Genomic DNA, 23358 nt, shown 5'->3' on the forward strand with positions numbered 1-23358 from the left:
AGTTAGTGATTTGTCGTTTCAGAACTATCGTTGAAAACATTGTTTGTTTTAAATAAATGTCACTAATATAAACTCCAGGTGATAAAATTAGTATTAAGGCCTCTCCCTTGAGGAACAATACGCTTCTGTCTTTATGATGAAGAGTGTGGTTTCATGTGTCCCTTTTGGCACCAGCCGCCAGGACACTGAAGAACAAACATAAGGCTCCATCGTAACCCTTTTGGCCTCTTTGTTCCTTATTTACAATTTCCACTTTATTACTTTGCTTGTGTAATTGCTTCCATGATAAACCGCCTTAAATAACTTTTAGAAAAAATATAGTATCGAGTGATAATTCACTAGAATATTCTAGCACAGCCAAGAGTGAAATATAAGCATAAGCCTGAATGGTATTCCCTCTACTCAGAATTCCTGTACCTGAGAACCAAATTACATACACCACTCCCAGAGCGAAATGCAGATCCCAAATAAAAAGGGGTCATCTCCAGGTTCAGAATTCAGGGCCAGAAGGTTATTTGATTCGTGGTGGTGTAAAGGGGATCTCCATCACTCAACCAAATGCCGTACTGTTGCATAACCAAAGTTAAGCATAACTTTGGGTTATAGAAAATGGTTACCAAGAACAAGGGACATCTTTTCAGATAATGGACCAAGGAGACAGGACCTTTGTCATATTAGGACAACAACAACCCCAAAAAACACCACCTGGGGTGCAGGGATCATTCACTTGGGGGCCATTGTACCTATGGCAGCAGCAGTATAATTATTTGTGAGCACTTCCTGGCCCAGGGCATCGGATCAAGACTGTAATGGGAAATGGAAAGGAGGACAGGGATGTAATTGGTCTCCTGCCCTTACATGGTTACTTCTTGAATGGTCCACTCCCAGACTCGATGCATTTAAGCATTCCCTTCTACCTCCTCCACCCACTAAAATACCAATCAAGAAGAGATGAAACTATGAACTGTTTGACTCATCTGATATTTTAGTGTATTACCAATGATAAATTATAAGAAAAATAAGTGATTTAGTGTGCCTAAAAATACTGGGGACAACCCTCAATATTTACAAACAATTGTTACTTGCCATTTTTATTGTCTTGCATTTTTATGGTGCAACGTGATATTTGCATATTGCAGTATCTTTAGCTTGTTCAAGGTGAGTGCTATTTGTCGTCTCAGCCTAAAAGTCAGACAGGCTCTTGCAACATATAAATAGGTGAGTCCAGACACCTTGCACTGGCACACATAATGAAACACAGTACTGGTGTTACAATTCAAAAGCTGATATTGCTTTGTATGTAAGGTAAAATGAAGTACCTTTCCTTAGAGTTCAGACTGAGGTCTTGATTAACATGTATCTAATTAAATCCGGACTTACATATTATGATTTGTGCCTTGATACACCAAGTTCTCAACTGGGAGAAGATTTTGCAAATGAACACGTATATCATCTGTGCTCTTACTTTTATGCCATAAATGGGCCTTTGTGGGTTAGTGAAGTCACACTTCCATTCTTTTGCGGACTGTTACACTTGCCTTTGCTGTCCACCCGTCTGTTTTGCCAGTGGACAACAATGATATAGAAGCAAGACTTCAAAGGGATCAACCTGCCTAACTCACAGCTGTCTGTGTGATAGACGGGTTTTCCAGGAATTCTGATACATGCTTTCTCATTGGTGGGTAGATGGACCTTAGGTAATCTTGGGTATACTGGCCACTATGTGGTAAACTCTGTTTTTGGCATGGAATGCAAAGATTAATTACAGTCCAGGCCTGGTAAAAAAATAATCACAAAGTCACAATTAGCAAATTTTGAGTGAATTGTATTTCATTCGATTTTTAAAACATTGTCTCCACTTGCTTCTTTCTAAATTGGCTTTATAGGAACAAATATATTTATATGTTAAGATTATAGGAAATATGTCAATTATTTTCTATTCATTACATTATTTTAGTCCTATTATTATATTGATTTTTAATTTTTTTCTGGTCCCTTTAGAAGTCAATCCAAGAAGAAAAACGAAGACCAAGGAAAGATAGGTAAATTATTATTTCTAGATTTCAGTGTCATCAAACCAAAATATAATTCCGTATGTTCAAATTACGATTGAAAATCACCTTTTAAAAAAATTGTCTGTTTTATGTGGATAGATTTGGAAAGTAGCAGCCTCTCAATACACTTACTTATATTATAAACATATGCCTTATATGTCATTTAGAAGATCATCTTACCTATTGGAAATATATTGAGCTAGCACAGTGCAAGGCATATATCAAGAACTCCAGTAGTTTATGAATGAATTGTATTGTCCCAATACAGAATTTGCTTTTCTTTGTCCGTTGACGTGGTTTTGATCGGACAATTTAAACATGCTTGTGTCCATGAACTTTCTTTTCCCAATCTCCTTTGCTTTTTGTTGTTCAGCACATGCTAAATCTCACTCCTTGTACTGTTTATGGATCCGTCAGGAAATAAGGTTTGTGTCGCCTGTGGCAGCTTAGACTCACACCAGTCCCCTTTTCCTGTAACGTTTCAGCCCACCGGTACTTTTTCATTTTGATGTTAAAACCTTATTGCAATTAACTGACTTCCAGAGAGTGCTAAGAACAATCGAGGCTTCTTCTATTAAGCACCAGTGGACACTGAGCACTTGACTTATGCATCAGTGGCATTCTGAAAGTTCGTTTGTAAATCGGTATCTGTCACTGGAAAAGCACCTTGCCCCAGAAACACTGTAACATGTGGTCGTCTTCCAGACCTCTACCTGTTTACGTCATATGAAGTCCCATCAGACTACAGGGACTGAGCACTGCAGGAACCAGAACTAGTATGGGTGAATCCAAGAATTAAGATGGTCACACACACCTGTGTGTATATCATGTGTAGGAATTAAAATTTAGCACAAAAATTAGCCCACTATAGGCCAACCATAAGGAGAGGACAGAAAGTAACCTACGAAGGAAGTAAGGTGAGATCATGAAACACTGTCATCAGTGTACTTAACAGATGGCTGAGAAAATTGGAAGATGCTGTGTGTTGGCACCTAAAGGTTAGCTTTTCTCAGACTGGACCAAGGGTCAGTTGTGAACCTGCCCTAGACCGGCCAAACAAGAACTTTGCAGTCACTGGCCGTCTAGCAGCTTCAAGTTTTGTGCCAAGGTGAATGAGATGAAGCCAGGAAAACCTGCTCTAGCAGCTAATGTTCTCGTAAAAGTGAGAGATGAGGGTTTCATTTTTTCTCTTTAACTTATGGTTTATACTGTTGTATACATTCCAAGACTCTGCTTGTTTCTGTTGGCATGGATATGTTACTTCTAAATTATACAAGATAAAAGAAGAAAACCAGTATCCTGTAGGATTGAGTAGAAAAGGAGACTGAAACTATGATGTGTTTATGTGTTTATTTACAGTCAGGGAAAATTGTTAGACCTGGAAGATTTCTATTATAAGGAATTTTTGCCCAGTCATTCGGCACCGAAGGAACATAACCCTGGTTTAAGAGAAGGAAGACAACAGGGAGAACACCAGCATCAAGGTTTTAATGCTAACGAAAGGTAATAAGCGACCTCCTAAAGAACGGCCTTCTCCACGGTTTACTCCCAGTTCCATTTCTAAAGCACTGCCATTGTGTTTGGACTAGAGCAAAATATTCTCACTGAATACTGCCTCTTAAGACTGATGGGTTGTTTAAAAGTAAACTCAAGGATTATGGTAGGTGTTCGGACAACCCAGTTTCATACCTATTTTCTGGGTGTCATGGTTAATAGCACCCTCTCTTAAAAGTAACTCACTTTAGGGGTACCTGGGTGGCTCTTGATTTCAGCTCAGGTCATGATCCCATGGGCTTTTGGGCTCTGTGCTCAGCTGGGAGTCTGCTTGAAGATTCTCTCCCTCTGCCCCTTCCCCAACTTGCATGTGCACGCACTCGCTCACTCTCTTTCAAATAAATAAATAAATCTTTAAAAAAAATTTTTTTAATTTAAGAAATACATCACTTTGGATGATAAATTAAATGGTCATACTGATTACAAGCAATAAAGCACATCCAAGATCTGTGTTTAAGTTCTAACCAGTGTAATCTTAAACTCTTATTGGCTTCCCAGTTATGCTGAGTAATTTCCCAGAATCCATGACATCAGACCAAAATAATATCTGGAAGAGAGATTCATATAGAAATATGTGGGGTTTGGGGAGGGTTTAGAAGATTTGATTTATTTATTTGAGAGAGAGAATGAGCGATGGGGAAGTGCAAAGGGGGAGAGACAGAGAGCAAAGCAGACTCCCCGCTGAGCAGAGAGCCCGACGCAGGGCTTGATCCCAGGACCCAGAGATCCTGACCTGAGCTGAAGGCAGACACTGAACTGACTGAGCCACCCAGGTGCCTCGAAATGCGTGTTTTGGACTTGGTTTCTCAGTTCGCCTCTTTGTTTGACACGAAGTATCTTAGACCATTTGTAGCTTACTTACTACTTTGGGAATTTTTTCCCCAAAAAAATTTTTTCGTGAAGTTTTGAAGTTAAGGGCACAAAGTAAAATGGAAATGTGGTATTCAAGAAAAGGGAGTAATGACAGCCTATGGGAAGCTGTTCTTCCAAAATCCTAAGTCAAGCTCCTGTGAGCCTCGGGCACTCACAACAGTCCCCACCTCTTTTATACAGTATGACCTGGTAGTTAAGACAAGAGGCTTTAGAGTCAGTGCGTCTTAGATTTGGATCCTGATTCTGCCACTTGGTAGTTGAGGGACCTTGCTCTTATTACCAGAGCTGTCGAGGCTTGTTTCCACATCTGGAAAAGGATTCACTCATAACTGTCTCACCACGTTGTCCTAGAGATTAAGCAAAATGGGAAGAACATGTGGCCTAGGGGAGAGGTTCCGTGGATGGTGGCTCTCTTCATCTTCATTTGCTTTTCCAGAACCTACTTGATTTCTGCCCCCTGTCTCCAAAAGGAGATGTGTGTCTTGCATCTTGAGGTCGAGAACTGTAATATACTGGTGCAGCTTAGAATTTAGTCTAGTCACAGGGTTCTGCACAAGTGCCCAGAAAGATTAAGTGACTAGCCCCAAGCTACACATTGTTAGTGAACTAAAATCCAAGGTTTTTCACTTCTTGCTCAAATTGTTTTCCACTGACGTACCTGCTTCCCTTTTTAACAACCCAATCTGCCTCCTCTCTAGTATATTCTTTCTCCCCTTCCCCCAATGACAGACACACATCTGCTGTAAAAGCATCATGTCCCTGAAATGCAGCCTGGGGTTCCAGTGGTGTCTGTGGACGTCTAGTTAGTACTCACTAGAATGAGAATGCTAGAAGCTTCCATTGGCTGAGCACTTCCTTTGGCCTGGACACTATGCTGTTCAGCTATTTAATCCTCACAGCAAACTTGTGAGGCAGTACCTCTTAGCGCTCCATATGATAGATGAGAACGCTAAGTCGACAACATTTCATGACTGCAAAGTCACCCAGATAGAAAGCGAAGGAGCCATAATTTGAACACAGGCCTTTTGGAGTTTCAAGTCAACAACTTGGATCGCTACTCTATTGCCCCCACATTCAAAGCCCTGTGCTGTGTGCTTAAGGAAGGCGTGGACACAGCAGGGCACACAAAGTCATCCCTATCACCAAGGAGCTTGACTCTAGAGAGAGAGTAAATGATCAAACAAAACTAAACAAGGTAAGTCCATGAGGGGATTTTCTGAGCTAAGGAAGACTAAAGAGACAAAACTACAAGTGCCCTAAGTAAACTTTGATGGGCTCTTGGATTTAAAATAGAAAACAATTGATGTAATGAGCACTGGGTGTTGTATGCACCTGATGAATCACTGAATTCTACCTCTAAAGTAAACAAACAAATAAAATAGAAAACAAAAAAGAGGAAAATAGCTCTAAAAGACATTTGGGGACAGAAAAATTTGGCATCAGACTTGTATTGGAAGATATTATTGCAGAAAAATATATATATAATTATATACATCAAATTATTATGACAAATATATATCTTATATATAAATAAGTATATTATTTTATATACTTATGAATATATTATTCTGATAATACTTTACATGTCATATATTTAATATGTGCACACACATACACACCAGGTACTAATGTCACCCAGGAAGGTGTGAGTGGGTCTGGGAATCAGGGACCACAGCAGTGATGAAGTTGAGTCTCCTGGATTTTAAATGAGTAAAAGCAGTAGCAGGTAGTGATTAGAGAATGTCATTAGAAGACAAGAGAACTGATGTCCCCTCCTGTCCTCCTAAGGTGGGTCTTAGTGAGGTCTGTGTTGAGCAATAATGAGAGAGGTGAGGTTTTGAAGGCATCGCCAGGTTTTAATTATAACAAGGAGCTACAGGGAGGATGGTAAAGGGGGGGGGATAAACTGGAACAAGAGTGCTTTGGTTAAGGGATAGGAAAATCATGAAGGAAGCACCAGCAGCAAAGAGACAGAGGAGCACAGTGGGGAAAGTATGAGATCTGAGTGGTGTGGCCATGGATTTGAACCCTCACTCCACTCCTCCCTGGCTCTATCAGGTAGAACTGGTCTGTTTCCTCATACGCAGATCAAGGCTAAGGAGAACCTCAGGTCTTGCCAAACTGTCCTTAGAATTCGAGATAATGTGTCTGGTGTACCTAGCAGAGGGTTAATACTCAATATTCTCATAACAGAAATGAGCTGAACATGCATGAGGATTCAAGTCAGTTAATCAGAGGAGAATGATCACCTGCCCCGTAGATGCCCATGATGATGCTACCCAAGACCTTCCCTGTCAAGGGAAGCTGAGCTCAAGATGCCCTAAAGACCTTCCCAAAGGTGTCTTTTTTAAAAATTCCCTATTCAGAATGGACCAGAATAAGGGCATGTTCATCTGCAAGCAGAAGTCTAGCCCTACCCTTTCATTATTATTTTCACTGCTTTGCGTATACCTTCAGTGACCCTTTTCTCCCTCAGTTATAGTCAACCGACAAACCCCAGCACTGGGTAAACCCAACTTTCTACCCAATCCATCCCTGCACCTACACAGCTGTCCATGGCTAGAGAGAAACACAACCAAATCTCACTCAAGTTACATGAGCACACACCAGGGGCAGGCCCTTAGAGTTATTTTGCAATATTTCCCTAAAATTCCACTGTGCCACTTTCCCAGTCCACTCTTTCAGACCTCTTCCTCTCTCCTCAAACCTTCAAAACCCCCTTGCTTTCACCTTCTTTCCTATATTACTGGGAAATAATAGAGAACAGACACATGCTCCCACCCCCAAATCTACCACTTGCCCGTAGACTTCCCTCAGTTTACTACAGAGGACGTCTGTCGTCCTATCTAAGGCCGGACATCCCTGTTGTGCCAGGTCCTTCCATCTATCAAGAACATTGTCCTGCAGCTGTCCTCTCCCTCTTGTGCATCTTGAGTGTTTGTCCTCTTTACTGTACCATTTATGATGGTCTGTGAGCTGATGCAGTTGGACCCATCATAAAAAAACACCCTGGATTCATTCCCCCTTCCAAGCCCCGTGTTCCTGCTCTTGATGATAACAAAAAAGAGTTCTATGAGAGCAATCCTTCCTCCTCAATGTTCTTGCTTCCCATTCCCTCATGGGCCACTGCACACAGGATTCCCTCCCCACCACACCACTGAAACTGCCCCTACCAAGGTCAAAAATGATCTCAATTCTGCCATATCCCATGATCTGTTCTCAATCCTTATCTTGTCCCATCAGAAGCATTTCTCATTTTTTCTTTTGAAATTTTCTTCATTTTCTGCATTGGCCTCTAGGACAGTCCTTCCCTTGATTTTCCTCCTACCTCACAGGCTGCTCCTTCTCATTCTCCTTTGCTGATATCTCCTCTCATTTCACGGACCTCTCCTCATGAGACTGTCCCAGTCCCTTGCTTTATCAACACATACTGTCATGACCTTAAATATCATCTCTGTACCTAAAATTCCTAAACTGACATCTCTAGTCGGATTAGGATTTATATATCCAACTGCCTATTCATCATCTTCTCTTGACTATCTAATGAATATCTCAAACTTTGCAAAACCAAAACCAAAATTTTTATCCTCCTCTTTCCCCCAAATATACTCCTCTTATCACCTTCCCCTTCTCATTAAATGGCAACTTTATCCTTCCAGTTTTAAGCCAAAAACCTTGGAGACCTTCTTAATCCTTTTCATTTACACCCCACATCCGATGTATCAGCAAACTCTTTCAAACCTGATCGGTTCTTTCCTCTTCTGTAAGCCTCATCCAAGCCACTATCAGTCTGGCTGGGACCATTGCAGTATCTTGCAACAGATCTCCTTACTTTACTTACTCTAGCAACCATGTCCTTTAATGAACCATTCCTCCACTCATATCCCTCCAATGTCTGTCTAGCTCTAAGTAAAATTCAAATCCGTGCCATGGTCCCAAAGCACTCAATTATCTGCCAGTTGTCCCTTCATTCCTCCTGCTCTCAATCCTTGCTCAAGCCACAACGGCCTCCTTGTCATTCCAAGAACACAATATACACGCTGTAGTCTTAGGGCCTTTATACTGGTTGACCCATTGCCCTGGAATGACTGTCCTTCCGTAAGAGATCTGCCTGCCCCACCCCTCCTCTTCCCTTCAGGTCTCTTCTCAAATGTCACATTATCAGAGAGGCCTTTCCTGGTCACCCTCAATGAAATTGCTTATATACCGCACCAGTCTTATCTCATTAGCCTGCCTTACTTGTCTGCATTGCCCCTCTCACCACGTGGCACATGAAGGTTGTCTGTGGTCCTCTCCCATACTAGATTAAAGTCCTTGAGCCTGGGGACTTTAGTTCCCCTTTAGCCTATGCTGACGGCTAACACTTAGTAGGCATAAGTAAATGAATACATCTGTGTAGCTGTGTAAGGGAGCACCTTCTTCCTCAGGCAAGTTGCAGAATCTGAAGGTAAAGCTGGGAGGCTTTCCCAGGGGTGGGTCCTGGTTGAAAGAGCTGACTGGGCGCCCAGCTAGCAATGGTGGATCAGATGTGGGAGGAGTGCTGCAGAGAAACGTTTGAGCGGTTTTAAAATGCGAAACGACGGTTGTCTATTTAGGCACTTTGAACTTTCCTGCTTGACCAAAGTGTGTTTAAAGAAAATTAAGGTACTAAAACAAATAGTTGTTTATTGTTTGTGAGTTCTTGCAGACCGAGGGAAGCTGAGCTCTCTCAACTATACGTTCTGACGCCTTCCCTAGCTGTTATCTGAAGACAGAGTCACCAGCTTCCCCCCGCCTGCTTGGGGAAAATGGAAAACCTTCCGAGAAAATTACGCGGTTGCATTTGGCCACGATCCTGATGTTTTGAGTGTGTGGCTCTTAAATGCCGGCCATTGGTGGGAGGTGTGAGGAGTGGAACCGCCTAGCTGGGTGGGCGGGGCGGCGCTGTCGCGGGGCGGCGCTGTCGCGGGGCGCCGCTGACTCTGGGTCTCGCTGTAGGTGCTGGGCGCGGGAGAACCGGGAGCAGGAGGAAAAGGACTCCGCAGCCAACCCCTACGACTACAGGAGGCTCCTGCGCAAGACCTCCCAGCGGCAGCGCCTCGTGCAGCAGGTGTAGTTCGGCTGTTCCGGGGGCCACCCCGTGGGAATGTGCGCAGACTGCGGGGCTTTGCAGGGGCCAAAGCGGGAGACCCTCGGACGCTAGCACCACAGGGAGCTGAAGCCAAGGCCCTGACCCTGGCCCGGGCTGCCCGCTGCCCTCGCCCCTTGAGTGCCTGGCCCAGCCTCTTCGAAGGCGGAGAAGTGAGAGCTCTTCGGCCGCCGTGTCTCCGCACTCCGGCACCCTCCACTCCCACCAGCCCGCCAGTCGGGGCATCCCAGTCCCCGGTCCCCCGTGTATCTCTTTGTTCACTCATTTGCAGCTCCTGTGCACCCGACTGCGCCCGAGCTCTCGCCGATCCCTCCCCGTCGTTGTGCTTGACGTCACAGATTTCTTTTCCCTTGGAAGCGGCTCTCCCAGGCCCGCGGGACACTCGAGGGGCGAGCAAAACAAAGCCCGGGTGGGAGGAGAGGCGAGGACGGGGGAAGCTTTGAAGATGGAACTTCATCTCACACTGGGCGCTTTCCCTTCCCGCGGTTACTGAGGTTATTAAATAAAGGAAGTGCCTTGGAAAGTCCGTGGCTTTCGGGGCTGGTCCACCGATATTCCCCTTTAGGACTGGACGACTCCTGTCCAGCTGCGCGGGTGCAGGTGCCCAGGCAGGGGGGCGACGGTGCCTGTCTCCAGCGAACAGCCCCCGTCTCCAACCCTCCCAAACAAACGTACCGTCTACGTTAAAACCCAGGTCTGGCCACCCAAACATGGCCTCGGGACGATCCCCCAAATCTCCCCACACTGCGCAGTGGTGCACACACCTTTAGCCCCATTGAGCCAACTGTCAAGTTTTCTAGGTTCTCCTAGCCTGCAGATTTAAGGCAATCTCCTCGGCTCCGAATTTTGGTGTATTTAAGGTGGGGGGGGGCGCAACGGGTGGGCAGAGGTTTGCCTTCCCCAGTTGACTGCATCTCATTTTTAAAACCTGGGTGAGCTCTTCTATGGCACTGACACCGTCCGTGTCTATGCTGTCTGAAGAGCGTCAGGAAGGCTGGTGAGGTGATTTCACGGATGACAGAATTGGGACAGGGGTTAAGGGTATGGAACTTGTTCCTCTCACTGGTGAATGTCGCACCTGCGGCCCAGAACCAGGAGACTTGGGAGAAATTTTTGGAGGATCGAGTGAGGGCGAATGAATGTTTGTTGCGCAGCTCGCCCACCAGATGTAAGGTACTCTCCAACCCAAAATGCCGAGGCCGAAAAGTACCCGGACAGATAACTCGTTCAGCCTCATCACTTTACAAATGAGACCAGCTCCAGGGGAAACCTCCCACTGTGGCAGGGCGGAGCTCAGAGTTCAAGCGCACTGTAGGCCCTGCTCCTTCTCTGGGTTCTGGTTGCCGCCTCCGCTCGGGGGTCAGCCCTTGGGGTGACAGCTGTTGTGAGGGGCTGCAGGCTGGGCCTAGCACAGGCACCAGTGAAACCAGTGCGAGGGTGCACTGCCCACTGTCAAGGAGGGGAGAGATTCTGGAACCCCACGTGAATCGAGTTCCCACGCCCCAACCCACGCATCCACCCACCACCGGGAGGCCCTCGGGGAGAAAACTGAGCTCCGCTGCGCTGCCAGGCCTCCTCAAGCTTCCGGGGTGGCCCACAGTGGACCAGAGACCTGCAGCCCAGCCCTTCCGTCGCTGGACCTGGGAGGCAATAGACGCCCTCCCTAAACTCTCCACCCCCTTTTTAAGTGGAACTGGAAAAGGGCATTGCAAACACACGGTGAAAGGTTTCAGTGGTTTTATTTCCCTTTTTTCTTTTGTATTTCTTTGTTTTCTCTCCTTTTTCTTTCTCTCTTTCCATCTCCCTTTTTCTGTCCTTTGACATTTGAGCCCTGGGAAGACTCAAGGGAAAACTTGTAGCAGACATTCTTCTTTGGGAGACCTGCAGTGCGATCTCTGGATAACCTACGGACAAAAAAAATAGGTCAACCCAGGAAACCTGCCCAGGAGAGCAGCACCCGGAGCTTGGGTCCCTCGCCCCCTACTGAGAAAGAGGCTTCGAAAGCTTTCCCCCAGAGTGCTGCCCCCCTCCCCTTCCCATTCTGTGGCTGCCTCCTTTGTGAACTAATGACTGTAATTATTACCTCGCTGAGCTCTTTTGTTATCTCCAGTGCCAAGCCCAGGAGTGGGGGGAGTGGGCTCCTTTTCGAAACCAAAGTCTTTATGAAGCAAATTGCCATCTAGGGAGGGACCACGTTAAGGGAAGACAAATCAGATCCCTGAGTGCAGTGAAGTAGGGTGTGTTAAATAAAAAATCTAAATACCACCATTACATTCAAAGTACTCCAGAGCTGTGGGATTTAATCGAGTTTAAACTGGGATTTTATGCCTCGTAAAAAAAAAAAAAAAAAAATTATGTTAAGTACAGGTGTTGTGGTTTCTACCTTCCCTGTGTTTTAATCCGTTTCTTCCTTCAGGGCTTTGTGAGTGTTTTAAAAGCTTGTTTTAAAGAATCTTTATGTCTTCGACCACTTATCCATTGCAGAGGAGTGGATACCACCAACCCCAGCGTGCTGGGTTGAAGCAAAACATAGCAGGATTTGGTGTGGATTTAAACAAAGAACTGATCTCTCCGACTCCCATCTGCACTGCTGGAGCAAGAGCCGCGCAGCTGCCCTGCCCGCGCGCAGACGGTCGAACCACGGAGTCTTTACACCCTGACGTTGTAACCTGGGTCCTCGGAAGCCGAGAGCGCCGGAGAAGGTGGCCACACTGAGGGCTGGGCCCATGCCCACCAAGCGCCCGCGGCCGGAGGCAGGCTTCCCGACACAGGCGGCTTTGCAACAAGTCTACGGCAGGACCTTGGCCAGCGCCCTTCCCGGCCAACACTGGGGGGCAGGGGTTTGGATCCTGGTGCCCCTCCCCTCCCGCTCACGTAAGAAGACAAAGCTTCGTGAAAAGACTTTACCAGGCCCCCGCGTGCCTGGGACATAGGACTTGGGCTTGAATGCGGCCCCCCGGGCCCCACGACGCCCTCCCTAAGCGAGGATGCTTGAGTCTCTGCTTTGGCAGCAGCTTTGGTAACTTGATTGAGGAGGGCAGAGAAATGAGGGCTTGTGAACAGAATGGAAATGAAAAACGTTCGCTCAAGGGAATGCACGCGGCGGAAGGCAGGACGCAGCCTTCCCAGGGTCTTCCTCAGCCCCTCTCTCTCAGAGCCCAGGAGCCGCAAGATGTGCGTGACGCTGATCTCCGCTACCAAGAGAAGCAGCGCGAACTCAACGCGCCCCACATTTCTCAGGGCATCTTCCCTTTGTTTAACAGCTTTTAACGTAAAGGATATTGTACGAGAGTCGCGATTCCTCAGAAATAGTGAATCTCGCCCCCCACCACCACCCCCCGCCCCCGCTATCGTTAAGATTCCCGGAGGGGTCAGGGTTGGGGAGGAGATCATTGATTTGAGGCCTGCAGACTCGAGGGCCCAGCAGGCGATGCCTTCTTTCCGCCTTGAATTTGGAAAGCTCAGATTGCTTAGCTGGAAACTGTACATGCGTCCCGCGCACACGTCGATTCCGGTCATACGGAAGCAGCAAGCCCTTCCACGCCTCCGCGGGCCGAGGTCACCAAATGACCCGATCAGCTGACCCTATCAGCTGTCAATCCTGCCTGCTGATTCTAGTAGTTCTCCCTCGCCCCCCTCCAAGAAGTTTCCATTCGTTTTAATTTTTTTTCCGCAGCCCCAGGTCCTCGGTGATAGGCTCCTGCATGGATTTTAATTGCCTCAATCAGCAGTCTTCCTCCCAGCCGTCACTCAGATCCTGGACGGTGGGTTCGGCGACCGCGCTCCCCGAAGCACGGGAATGACGCGCTCCCGAGCACCGCGCGGTTCCGTAGGAAGGCGTCAGGCTCTACAAAGGAGCTGAAATGAGCCTTTCAGTGCGTAGGCGCCCTTCCCCCACCGTCCCCTCCCCAAGCTCACGAACCGCTCGTGATTCCAGCCCAGCCGCCGGGACTCTCGAGGTCACAGCGACCTCAGCACCGTCTTGGAGGAAGGCGGCGCGGAAATCGCGCCTCCTTCCCGGCAGCAGGAGCCAGACCTCAAACAATACGCCAGTCGGTGCCTGTGTGTGACTCGGTTCGGCCACCCGCTCCGCCTCGCCAAGGTCTGTCCGGTCGACCCCTCGCTGAAGCCGCGCGCAGTCGGCAGCGTTAGCACTCTGGACAGCGCTCCCGGGCCCGCGGGGGCTGTCTGCAGGCTTGCGGCTCGCGCTCCCCAGGGGCTCCCCTGCACGCCTCCCACCCACACGCTCTGACTCCAGCTCGTGAGCACTGTCTGCCTCGCATCCTCCCGCTCCCATTTTTTTCTCTCCGCCGCCCCCTCATCCATCCGGATTGGACTCCTTCTCCTTCAAAAGCAGTTCGGGCGCTCTGCGCTTTCCCATATCCCTGCGGCGCGGACCCTTCGGTCTCCCTCCCTATCTAACCTCAGCCTTCCGAGAGTTGCCACGTCCCTAAGCCCTAACCCCAGCACACATACACGCACTAACGCGCAGACACGCACGTTTCCTGTCCCTGTGTGACACCCACCCTCTGCCGCACGGCCGCGCGGGTCCCCGCACGGTACCCTCCTCCCGCCACACTCACACACGCACGCGCGCGCAGAGCCGAGCGGAGCCGAGGGCAGGCAGCTCGCCGACAGTTCGCGCTCGGAGGCGACCCGCTCCAGTCGCACAGCGCTGATGGCATCTCCAGGCTCCGGCTTTTGGTCCTTCGGGTCTGAAGATGGCTCCGGGGATCCCGAGAACCCCGGCACAGGTAGGGGAACAAGGGTCTGCTCCAGGAGAGCTCTGCGGGTGGACTGGGGTTTGCCGTGCTAGGGAAGACGAAGGAGGTTTTTCCATCTGCAACAGGAAACTTCGGACACTTCGCCCTGCTCTCGCTGTAGGTCCCTGATGTCCCAAGAGACCAAAACCCCACATGCCCTTATCCCTTGAGAAAGACGCCCAAGAATCTCAGACTCCTTTCAGTGAAGTTTAGGAGAGCCCCCCAAACGCAGAGGCGTCTCCTCGAAACCGAATTCCGTGGGCCTGGGGCACTGCCACCATCTTGGTGTCTGGACCCTGTAGAGGGATAGAGTGGCTGTGGGCAAAGGGGAAAAATGGGAGAGAATTCTTGGTCTGGAAGGAGAGCCTGCGAGGAAAATGGACAGCTTCGATATCTAGGAAAACTCGCTGGAGCAAGGCAGGAAGGGGAGTTTGCCTGAACGTTCCTATTGGCACCTGGAAGGCAAGTGCAAAGGGCTGGAGTCTGGGCTTCTCTTGAAAACAAATCAGCGAACGTAAGGTCGGGCTGAGCCGGGCCGCCTGGCTGCCGCGCCCCTCCGGCACCTGTCCTCTGTGCGGAGCTCCGGGCGGCCCTTTTTCCGACCCCGGGTTTAGTGCGTTTGTTCCCATAGAACGAAATTTCACAAGTCTGCTGTTCTCTTTCTGCCTCGCTGTCCTCCTACCTGTCTTTCCTTGCAGCGAGAGCCTGGTGTCAGGTGGCCCAGAAGTTCACAGGCGGCATCGGAAACAAGCTGTGCGGTGAGTGCCCTGCTCATGAGGGAAGGGGGAGGGAATCGAACGGCCAGTCAGTCGCCTCTGGGTCCCGCGGGGCAATGTCACCTTCTCACCTCCTCATCCCCAACAGCGGAGCTGAGGTATCTTGGCCGGGGATAGGCAGGGGCGAGGGACCCGGGGCCGGCCCCGGCTGACCAGCGCTCTCGTTGTGCTTGCCTAGCCCTGCTCTACGGAGACGCCGAGAAGCCCTCGGAGAGTGGCGGGAGCCAGCCCCCGCGGGCCCCCTCCCGGAAGGCCGCCTGCGCTTGTAATCAGAAGCCTTGCAGCTGCCCCAAAGCGGATGTCAACTATGCGTTTCTACATGCAACAGGTAAAGGCGCTTCGTGGGGTCCCCGGGAACCACTGTCCCTCGCACAGCCCCACCCACCGCGACGAAAAGGGACCCAGTGCCAGGGCCCTGACCCGAGTCGTCGAGAATCAGGGCGGAGGCGGGCGGACCTTGGGTGAATCTTCAGCTGTAAGCGAGAAACACTGTGCCTGTCCCTTCATCTGAGCCCCAACCCCGGCCTATGCGCAGCGTTGGGCGCGGGCGTTCCAAGGGGACTCTAGGGCCTCGGCGCTCTAGTCCCAGGGCCGCCCTTGGGTTTGCGTTTGGCGGAGGTCCCCGCGCGCGCTGAACCTCGAGGTCGGCTTCTTGGTGGCCGCTGAAAGGAGTGGGACTTGGTTGCTGAGACGTTCTAGGTCTTTAGATCGCAAGAGTAATTCATAGATGCCATTTCACAGGGAAACTATTACATTCACGTGAGACTGGTGCGGGGTTTTACTCCCTTGTGTCTACACACCCAGTCACCTAAATGAGCACGCGCGAGCGCGTGCACACACACACACACATACACACACAGAGACTCAGGAAATAGCGAGCCATCTTAATGGGTCAGAGATCCTAACATTGCATGCTCCACTTTGCCTGATTTGCCCAAAGGCAATCCTCAAACATTTCTGATGTGACGTATTTCCATAATCGTTTAAGATGATTTACTGAGATATAACATTTGGAGGGATCCCTGTGAAACAGATGAATGGAGGCATAGTCTTTTAAAAAAGAAAGCAAACAACACGTTATGGATTGAAATGCAAGAATTAATTAGGGGTGGGGGAGAAACCGCAATTTCTCTTTTTCCTTCGTCTTTGAAAAATACCTCCCCTTTAAAGAAAATGCACTGCGTTTCCAGGTTTGTTTGTTTGTTTTAAAGCACAACATCTCTCAATCCAAAGAGAAATTGCCGAATCAAGATCTTGCCTGGATATTTTCACGGTAAAATTAAAATGTGGCATTTTTTATTCCATTCTTTAGACCTGCTGCCAGCATGTGATGGAGAAAGGCCCACTTTGGCGTTTCTGCAAGACGTTATGGACATTTTGCTTCAGTATGTGGTGAAAAGTTTCGATAGATCAACCAAAGTGATTGATTTCCATTACCCTAATGAGCTCCTTCAAGAGTATAACTGGGAATTGGCAGACCAACCACAAAATTTGGAGGAAATTTTGATGAATTGCCAAACGACTCTAAAATATGCAATTAAAACAGGTATTGTCCAGTCAAAAATAATAAAGCTCTTTTTTCCTTTTACAATTTTTATTTTATATAAAAATGTTTTCTGTTTTGGAGTTACTGGTATTTTCAAATTTACAGAGTTACTTTCATCAATTAAAAAAGTCATTATTAGAATGCTATAAAGCAAAGGCACCCTTTACTATTGATGTTTTTGAAGTTGATAATATCAGAAACATTATAAATGTATCAAATATAAATCATCAGATTTTACATTGCACGTATTTGGCCGTGGAGATTAACCACTGATGTAGAAGCAACCATTTGTCAGCAGAGGCCGGTAGAAGTGACCCAAAATGGAGACAGAAAGGGAATATAGAAATGAAAGCTCAAAAGTCATGATCCAAACAGAAGCCCAATACTAGTGTAGTGCTAGTCATTTCCACGGAGTAGGAATGGTCAGACATTGCACAAACCATTCTATGTAATTATCGCTACAGAGAGACAATAATTTGGCATTGTCTCAAATGGCCAGGACCTCAGATTCAAACCCCAGGTTTTCTCTTTTTTTAAAAAAGAAATGTCCACAAAAGAAAACACAATACAAACTAGCTTAACTATTCAGCCGTGTTATATACAAGGATGTGTGTGTGCTTCGTAGCCATTCTGAATATAAAATGAAGAAAATGGGTGGGGAGGGAAATCAAATATCCTTATCCTTATTTTAAAATGTATTTTGTATTTATGGCTTTTTTTCACAGTAGTCTTCATACGCTATTCATTTTGCAGCCCCAGGTGTAACATTTATTTGGGCACATTCTAAGCTTTCATTTTATCTACGCAAAAATCAGCTGTTTGTCTCCCCAGGTCATGATCACCCAGTCTTTTCCTGCCTTGTCTCTAACCATGCTGATGCATGATACCGCTATACTTCATTAAAGCAATAAAAATAAGTATGAATGAATACCACAAGGGATAGAGTACCTTGTGGCTCTAAATTGATTTGTAACCTTAAAAAAGATCCGCTGGCAAATAAAAATGTCACATGAATATGAATTACCAGAGGAATTTGATCTTTTTATGTTGCCATTTCTTTGGTTAATGAATTCTCGTATTGCTCTCATCAACAACAAGCATTTTACAAATGTTTGCTATGTGACTTTTAGCTACTTTTTTGGGTTTTGTTTTTCCATTTGTTATACCAACAGAGAGGGAAAGTATGCAAAGCAGCCGCCGAGGGAAATCGATCTGCTGCATTATTAGTATCCGCTTCTGTGGGACTATAGACTTAGAACTAGGTACATAGGGAAAGGAGTTGAACTTGGTGATTTTGATCACACTTGGTCTGTGGAGTATGAATTTTGAAGGCTTATTAGTTATCATTCTCAATTATGTTCACAGAGAATCCACACGATGAATATACTAGGCATTACAGATGTTCTTCCTCCCAGCTTTTGATGTACCTGTGGGTGCAAACCTGAACAGTGCCTTTAGTTCATTTTCGTTTGACCCATTCCCCTACCCTAATATTTCAATATGATAATAGTAGGTTGCTACCTATTATTTTGATTGCTACCAAACTGTAAAGAACCTATAAAAATGTTCTACATCTTCGTCCTTAAAAGCTGGTGATGTCTGATGTGTAATTTAAAGAGTTAAGATCATGAGAATTGCAAGACAGTGAAAGTCATGGTTCTGTCCATCAATTTAGTGTCAGGAGAAAATGAGGCAATTCAGTTCTTAGATTTTGCCATAATCCTCGTGAAACTGTTGGTCCAATGTAGTTCTAATGCATTTTATTTAAAGTTCAGAGGAAAATGGGATGAAGTTGGATTTCTAAGCATCAATATCAATATTATTTGTAACATATGTAGTCTTGGGGTCTTCCCTGTTCCACCCCCAAATAGCAGTTCAAAGAATTAACACCCCGGCCACCTCTTTTTGACTGACAAGTTTACGGGTTTTTATGCTATAACTAGTATTTGACCACTAGCCCTATTTAGGGTCTGTAAAGTTGTTACCATCTCTGTGACCATTAGGCATTTTAGTTCTCCTCAGGAGATGTTTTTATAAGATACGTTAGCACCTGCTTTCTACCAAGGAGTCCGTAATCTAATGTCCACTTGGGCTCCAGGCTCAGAGAGGAGTGAAGGGCAGTGGGGAAGATACTTACAAATGACAGTCTTCATGTATTGTTAAAATTACCTCTGTAAGAACTGTTGGAACAGAAAACTGAAAACTGCACAGAATGATAGAATTCTGGAATAATTAACATTTTCGGGGCCCATTGGACTTGGTAGTGGTAGTGGTAGGGGGATTGGGGCGCAGGGGTTAATGTCTCGTGTCTTTTAACGGAGCCATCAGACAAAGAAGTGGAAGCATGGATAAATGAGGCCATCCTTGGGTGCGTGCTGCGGGTACACAGAGAGCAGTTTGGACCGACTTTGTAGACCTCCCCAACGGATGGTGGACAAGAGGGTCAGGGCCGCCAGGGGCTGGTTGTTGGCCGAGGCTGCGCAGCCTTCGCGGCTCATTTGCTAATCTGTGGGGAGCGTTCCAGAGGCCTGAGCGGCTCTAATCTCACGTTTCCTCCTTGCTGTCTCCCCGGCTGCGCCGCTGCTGCGCATGGCCGCCAATCCCGGGCCGGTGGGGGCGGCGGCGGCGGTGGCAGCTGGATGCCCAGGACGGCTGGGACAGCTGGCAGCCTCCAAGGCAGGTCTCTCACACCCTTTCTCTCGGAGAGCCCTGCCTGGATTCGCCGGCAGCCTGCCGGGAGTCACGGGGAGGGAGCAAATAGAATATTTCTGCAGCATACTCCTGCAGAAATCAAGAGGACATGTTGTTCTAACCTGTCAAACTATCTCCCTGCATTTTTTTCACATCACCGTCAGTGAACGAAAAATTTGAAGCACAAGAGATTCAGGTGCCATGGGAGATCAAGGTCAAAAAAATAGAGAAGGGAGTCAAGCCATTGAAGCCTCAAACTTACTTCCCAGTTTTCCAATGACAGTTAGCAGGATGGATTGGCCTTTTGATATCCTGGGGTTGGACACACACGTTGGAATTTCTCTCTCTTTCTCTTTTTTTTTTTTTTTTTTTTGCTGAGGTTTTCATGCCAAAGTTTCCAGAGTGTTAAATAGTGTGTGATAATAGATGCCACATTCATCCAGAAAATGCATATGAATTGGAAGAGTAGATTAATGGATTGATTTGCTAATCTTTATTAATTTCCTCGCTTTAAAGATATGGCTTAGGGAAAGAGAAATGAAGGGGCATCGGGAGGGAGAAGCCGCTGTGATTTCAGCTGTGAGCTCTAATGAAATGGGGAGTCAATGAGGCAGAGACAGGGGAGGGCTGTTCCAGACCACAGCCCCTGGCGGCGGCAGCTTTCTCACTTTCCCTGGATACATAAACTGACAGGGTCAGCATCAGAGGGCCTGGTAAAGAGCGAAAAGGTAGAAGGGCACTGTGCACAGCCACAGGGAGGCAAAACAATGCCCGAGAAGGAGTGAGAGCCACACAAATCCCAGTCTCTTTGAAATGCGCCCTTTTCCAGCTCCTATCTTTTCCCGGTGTCTAATTGTCTAGCCACATGCGGGAGGCTGATAAGAGCACTCCAGTCCTGGAGATAAGCTCTGTATTGACTTTTGTCCCTGCTTTCCCCACTGCTTTCCTTTATCTTGTTTCACCCATGCTGGCCTGAGAGACCGTCACCCCTGGGCTTCACACAGGTGTCCCTAACTGGAGGCCGCCTTTTTATCAGATGCTATTTCCATAATTGATAATCTTCCAAAATTTTTGCTGCCGAGCAAATCACAGATTTAGAGATAGGCTTTTATGGGGCAAGACATGGAATGGCATTCTAATGAGGTATTTACAATCACATTTAAAATAATAGCCTCAGGAGTATTTGGATGTCAACTCCTTTAGAGAGTTTTAGAGAAATCTAGAAGTTAATTAGATAAGCCTTGCTAATGGACTTGTCGGCCCATTGAATATATCTTCATGTATCTTGTTGACAGGGCAGTGATGTTGACTGTATCCCGCTTTATTTTAAATCACAACTGTGAAGGAGTTCTGTTGTTTGTAATCAAATATTTGGACCAAAAAGAATCAACAAGAATTAGATTTGCCCATGCCCTCTATAGGCAATCATCACCTTTTGAATCCAGGACAAATCACTCAACAGAATGTCCTATTTTCCCATTTTTGCCTTGTCTTCTGTAATCATCAGTCATTTGTCACTGATATCATTACGAATGTTGGCATGCCTGGCGGATGTCATGATATGACTGATTCCCGGAACAACTTCAACAAAAAAGGATTTTTAGCAGCACGAGTGTAAACAAGAATAGCTTTGGATTACATGAGCATTTCAGTTTGCAAATGTATTGAAGGAATGCTAGGAAATAAACTAGCATACGCATTGCAAACCCTACTTGTTATTTTTTTTATAGGATAATGTTTAGGGGAAGTTTTTTTTAGAGGGTGTTTTAAAAAATACCGAAACCCAAAGTAGTCCCCCTTGTTAGATGAAATGCTCCTTTTGGGTGTGTCTGCGTGAATGCACGTACACACACACACACACACACACACGCACGCGCACGTGTGCAGGCCTGCTTGTGCACGCACATGATGGGTTTCTGAATATGGATTTCCTATTACTGAAGGATATTTCAAGGTTCTTTAGCTGGAGCAACCCAGTGTTTGAGAGGCATTTAGTTTCACTGGATGCAGTCCTGATTCTGGTTTTCCATTATATTCAGGGCATCCCAGATATTTCAATCAACTTTCCACTGGACTGGATATGGTTGGATTAGCAGCAGACTGGCTGACATCAACAGCAAACACGAACATGTAAGTCGTTAAATGTATTTTTTTTTAAATCCAGGATAATTATTAGTGAGAGTTCATGGTCTTTATTCTACTTCTCATGTGAAAATCTCTTTTTAATTAGGTAGCCCCTAACATAGTGATACAAACTTCAGAAGTATATGGGTGTTCACTTTAACTTAAGAGTCCTGATGTATCTTTTATGCAATCAAAGTTATATAACATTTTTCAAACACAAAAGGCACTTTCTTTGGCATTTTGGATTTATAATTATGTATAATGTGAACAAGAAACGGGACCAGATGATGTCTTTTAAACAGTATTACTCTGTAATGTTCTTTATTTATTCAATATGATAAATGACCCTTGGGCATTAAGCTCTTAAGTTTAGGAATATAGAAAAATGGGCAACCTTTAAGAAGACATAATTTTCTCTCTGTTCAATGTTATAATCAAAACCTTTGTGAATGTAGAGTTTGAAAAGGGATGTACAGTAGTTCTATAGATGTTGTAACAGTGAAGTATTTCTTCAAGCTACATACATAAAATGTGACCATTACTACATTTCAGGTTCACCTATGAAATTGCTCCAGTCTTTGTGCTCTTGGAATATGTCACGCTAAAGAAAATGAGAGAAATCATTGGCTGGCCAGGGGGCTCTGGCGACGGGATATTTTCTCCTGGTATATGATATTTCAAACTTTCTTTGTATTTTTTCTTCTGATATGCAGTGCCTCATTATGAACACAGGAGCGATTAAATACCTAGTCTGCATTTCTGCTTATGTTAAATAGGTTATGTTGATCAAAAGAATGAGTGTGATAATACATGACCATTGACCATGCTTCCAAGCCAACTCCCCATGCTTGAGCAATAGTTACTTGTGTTCAGAAAGAGGATAAACGGGTGGAAATTTACCCAGCCTTTCTACTGTGATCCTATCTAGAAGATGTATGGATCATGAGGAACAGAAGAATAAAGATTCCTCATAAGGGAGTTCACTCTCTGAAACTCTTCCCACAATTAGTGAAAAGGTAGCCTCATTTAATAAAGCCTTCTCTGTTTCAGGATGCATTATGAGGCACAGCTATGTAATAGAGCGTAGGTACTCTGTCCCTTTCAAGTAACAACCAGAGAAGCTGATTTACATTAATTTCAAGGGGGGCAGAGAGTGACATGGGAAACCATTTCTTAAAGCTGAAACAGAGGGTGCTGATTCCTTCCAGAGGCTTCTCTCGCCTTCTCTTCTTGCACTCTGCAAGAAACCTTTTTATCACCAGCCACTGGATTCTAAACTCCATTGTTCACATCTCTTGCAGCCAAGAGAATCAACCTGACACAAAAAAGCCTTGCCCTTGGTTCCGGATCTGTATGTGACCTTGGTTTTGACGCGGAGAAGAAATAGAAGTTAGAAAGGCGGTTGGGAGGGAGAGTCACTGACCCGTGGAAAATAAACCTGGTGCGCAGACCGTCACCTAATCAGCGGCAGGAGAGGGTCCTCAGAATGGGGCCGGCACCCCGTGCACGGAGACTGGGGAGGCCACAGCCACACCTGCCATTATGTCAGCAAGGGCCATGTCAGGATGTCCCTTCCGCAAACCCACAGAGACAAGTGGATGATGAGGGAGAGAGAAAATAAAGAACAGGTTGAAAGAAGAAATGATAGGCAGGCAAAAGTGGCCTCCAGGGTAGGGCTTCAATTAAGCAGCCTTACCTACAAGCTCAGATCTGCTATTATATTTTATGCTTTTAAAGATACAACACCATTTTTCAGGTGCTGAAGGAAAACATGTTAGTTAAATGGAAGGGAAAATTAGCCTTTTTTTTTTTTCCATTAAACACCAGCTGTGATGAATTTAAAGCTAGC

At 46.3% G+C, this 23358-nt stretch overlaps 2 protein-coding genes across 2 annotated transcripts in view; both read left to right on the top strand.

Moving 5' to 3' along the window:
• The window catches only part of MYO3A (myosin IIIA), a gene marked incomplete at its 5' end in the record, with an annotated part of 224003 nt that extends 213868 nt beyond the window's left edge, over positions 1 to 10135 (top strand). The window contains 3 exons of the mRNA XM_080811651.1: positions 2002 to 2042; positions 3414 to 3557; positions 9459 to 10135. Of these exons, the coding sequence (XP_080667777.1) occupies positions 2002 to 2042; positions 3414 to 3557; positions 9459 to 9576 (303 nt within the window). The 3' untranslated portion in view covers positions 9577 to 10135. The remainder of the gene's footprint in view (positions 1 to 2001; positions 2043 to 3413; positions 3558 to 9458) is intronic.
• Positions 10136 to 14287: 4152 nt separating this feature from the next.
• The window catches only part of GAD2 (glutamate decarboxylase 2), a gene marked incomplete at both ends in the record, with an annotated part of 72428 nt that continues 63357 nt past the window's right edge, over positions 14288 to 23358 (top strand). Inside the window, 6 exons of the mRNA XM_080812135.1 lie at positions 14288 to 14363; positions 15071 to 15130; positions 15327 to 15476; positions 16461 to 16694; positions 21425 to 21515; positions 22062 to 22174. Of these exons, the coding sequence (XP_080668261.1) occupies positions 14288 to 14363; positions 15071 to 15130; positions 15327 to 15476; positions 16461 to 16694; positions 21425 to 21515; positions 22062 to 22174 (724 nt within the window). The remainder of the gene's footprint in view (positions 14364 to 15070; positions 15131 to 15326; positions 15477 to 16460; positions 16695 to 21424; positions 21516 to 22061; positions 22175 to 23358) is intronic.

Source organism: Martes martes, assembly GCF_963455335.1.
Source record: "Martes martes genome assembly, chromosome: 8".
Classification (NCBI taxonomy): Eukaryota; Metazoa; Chordata; class Mammalia; order Carnivora; family Mustelidae; genus Martes; species Martes martes.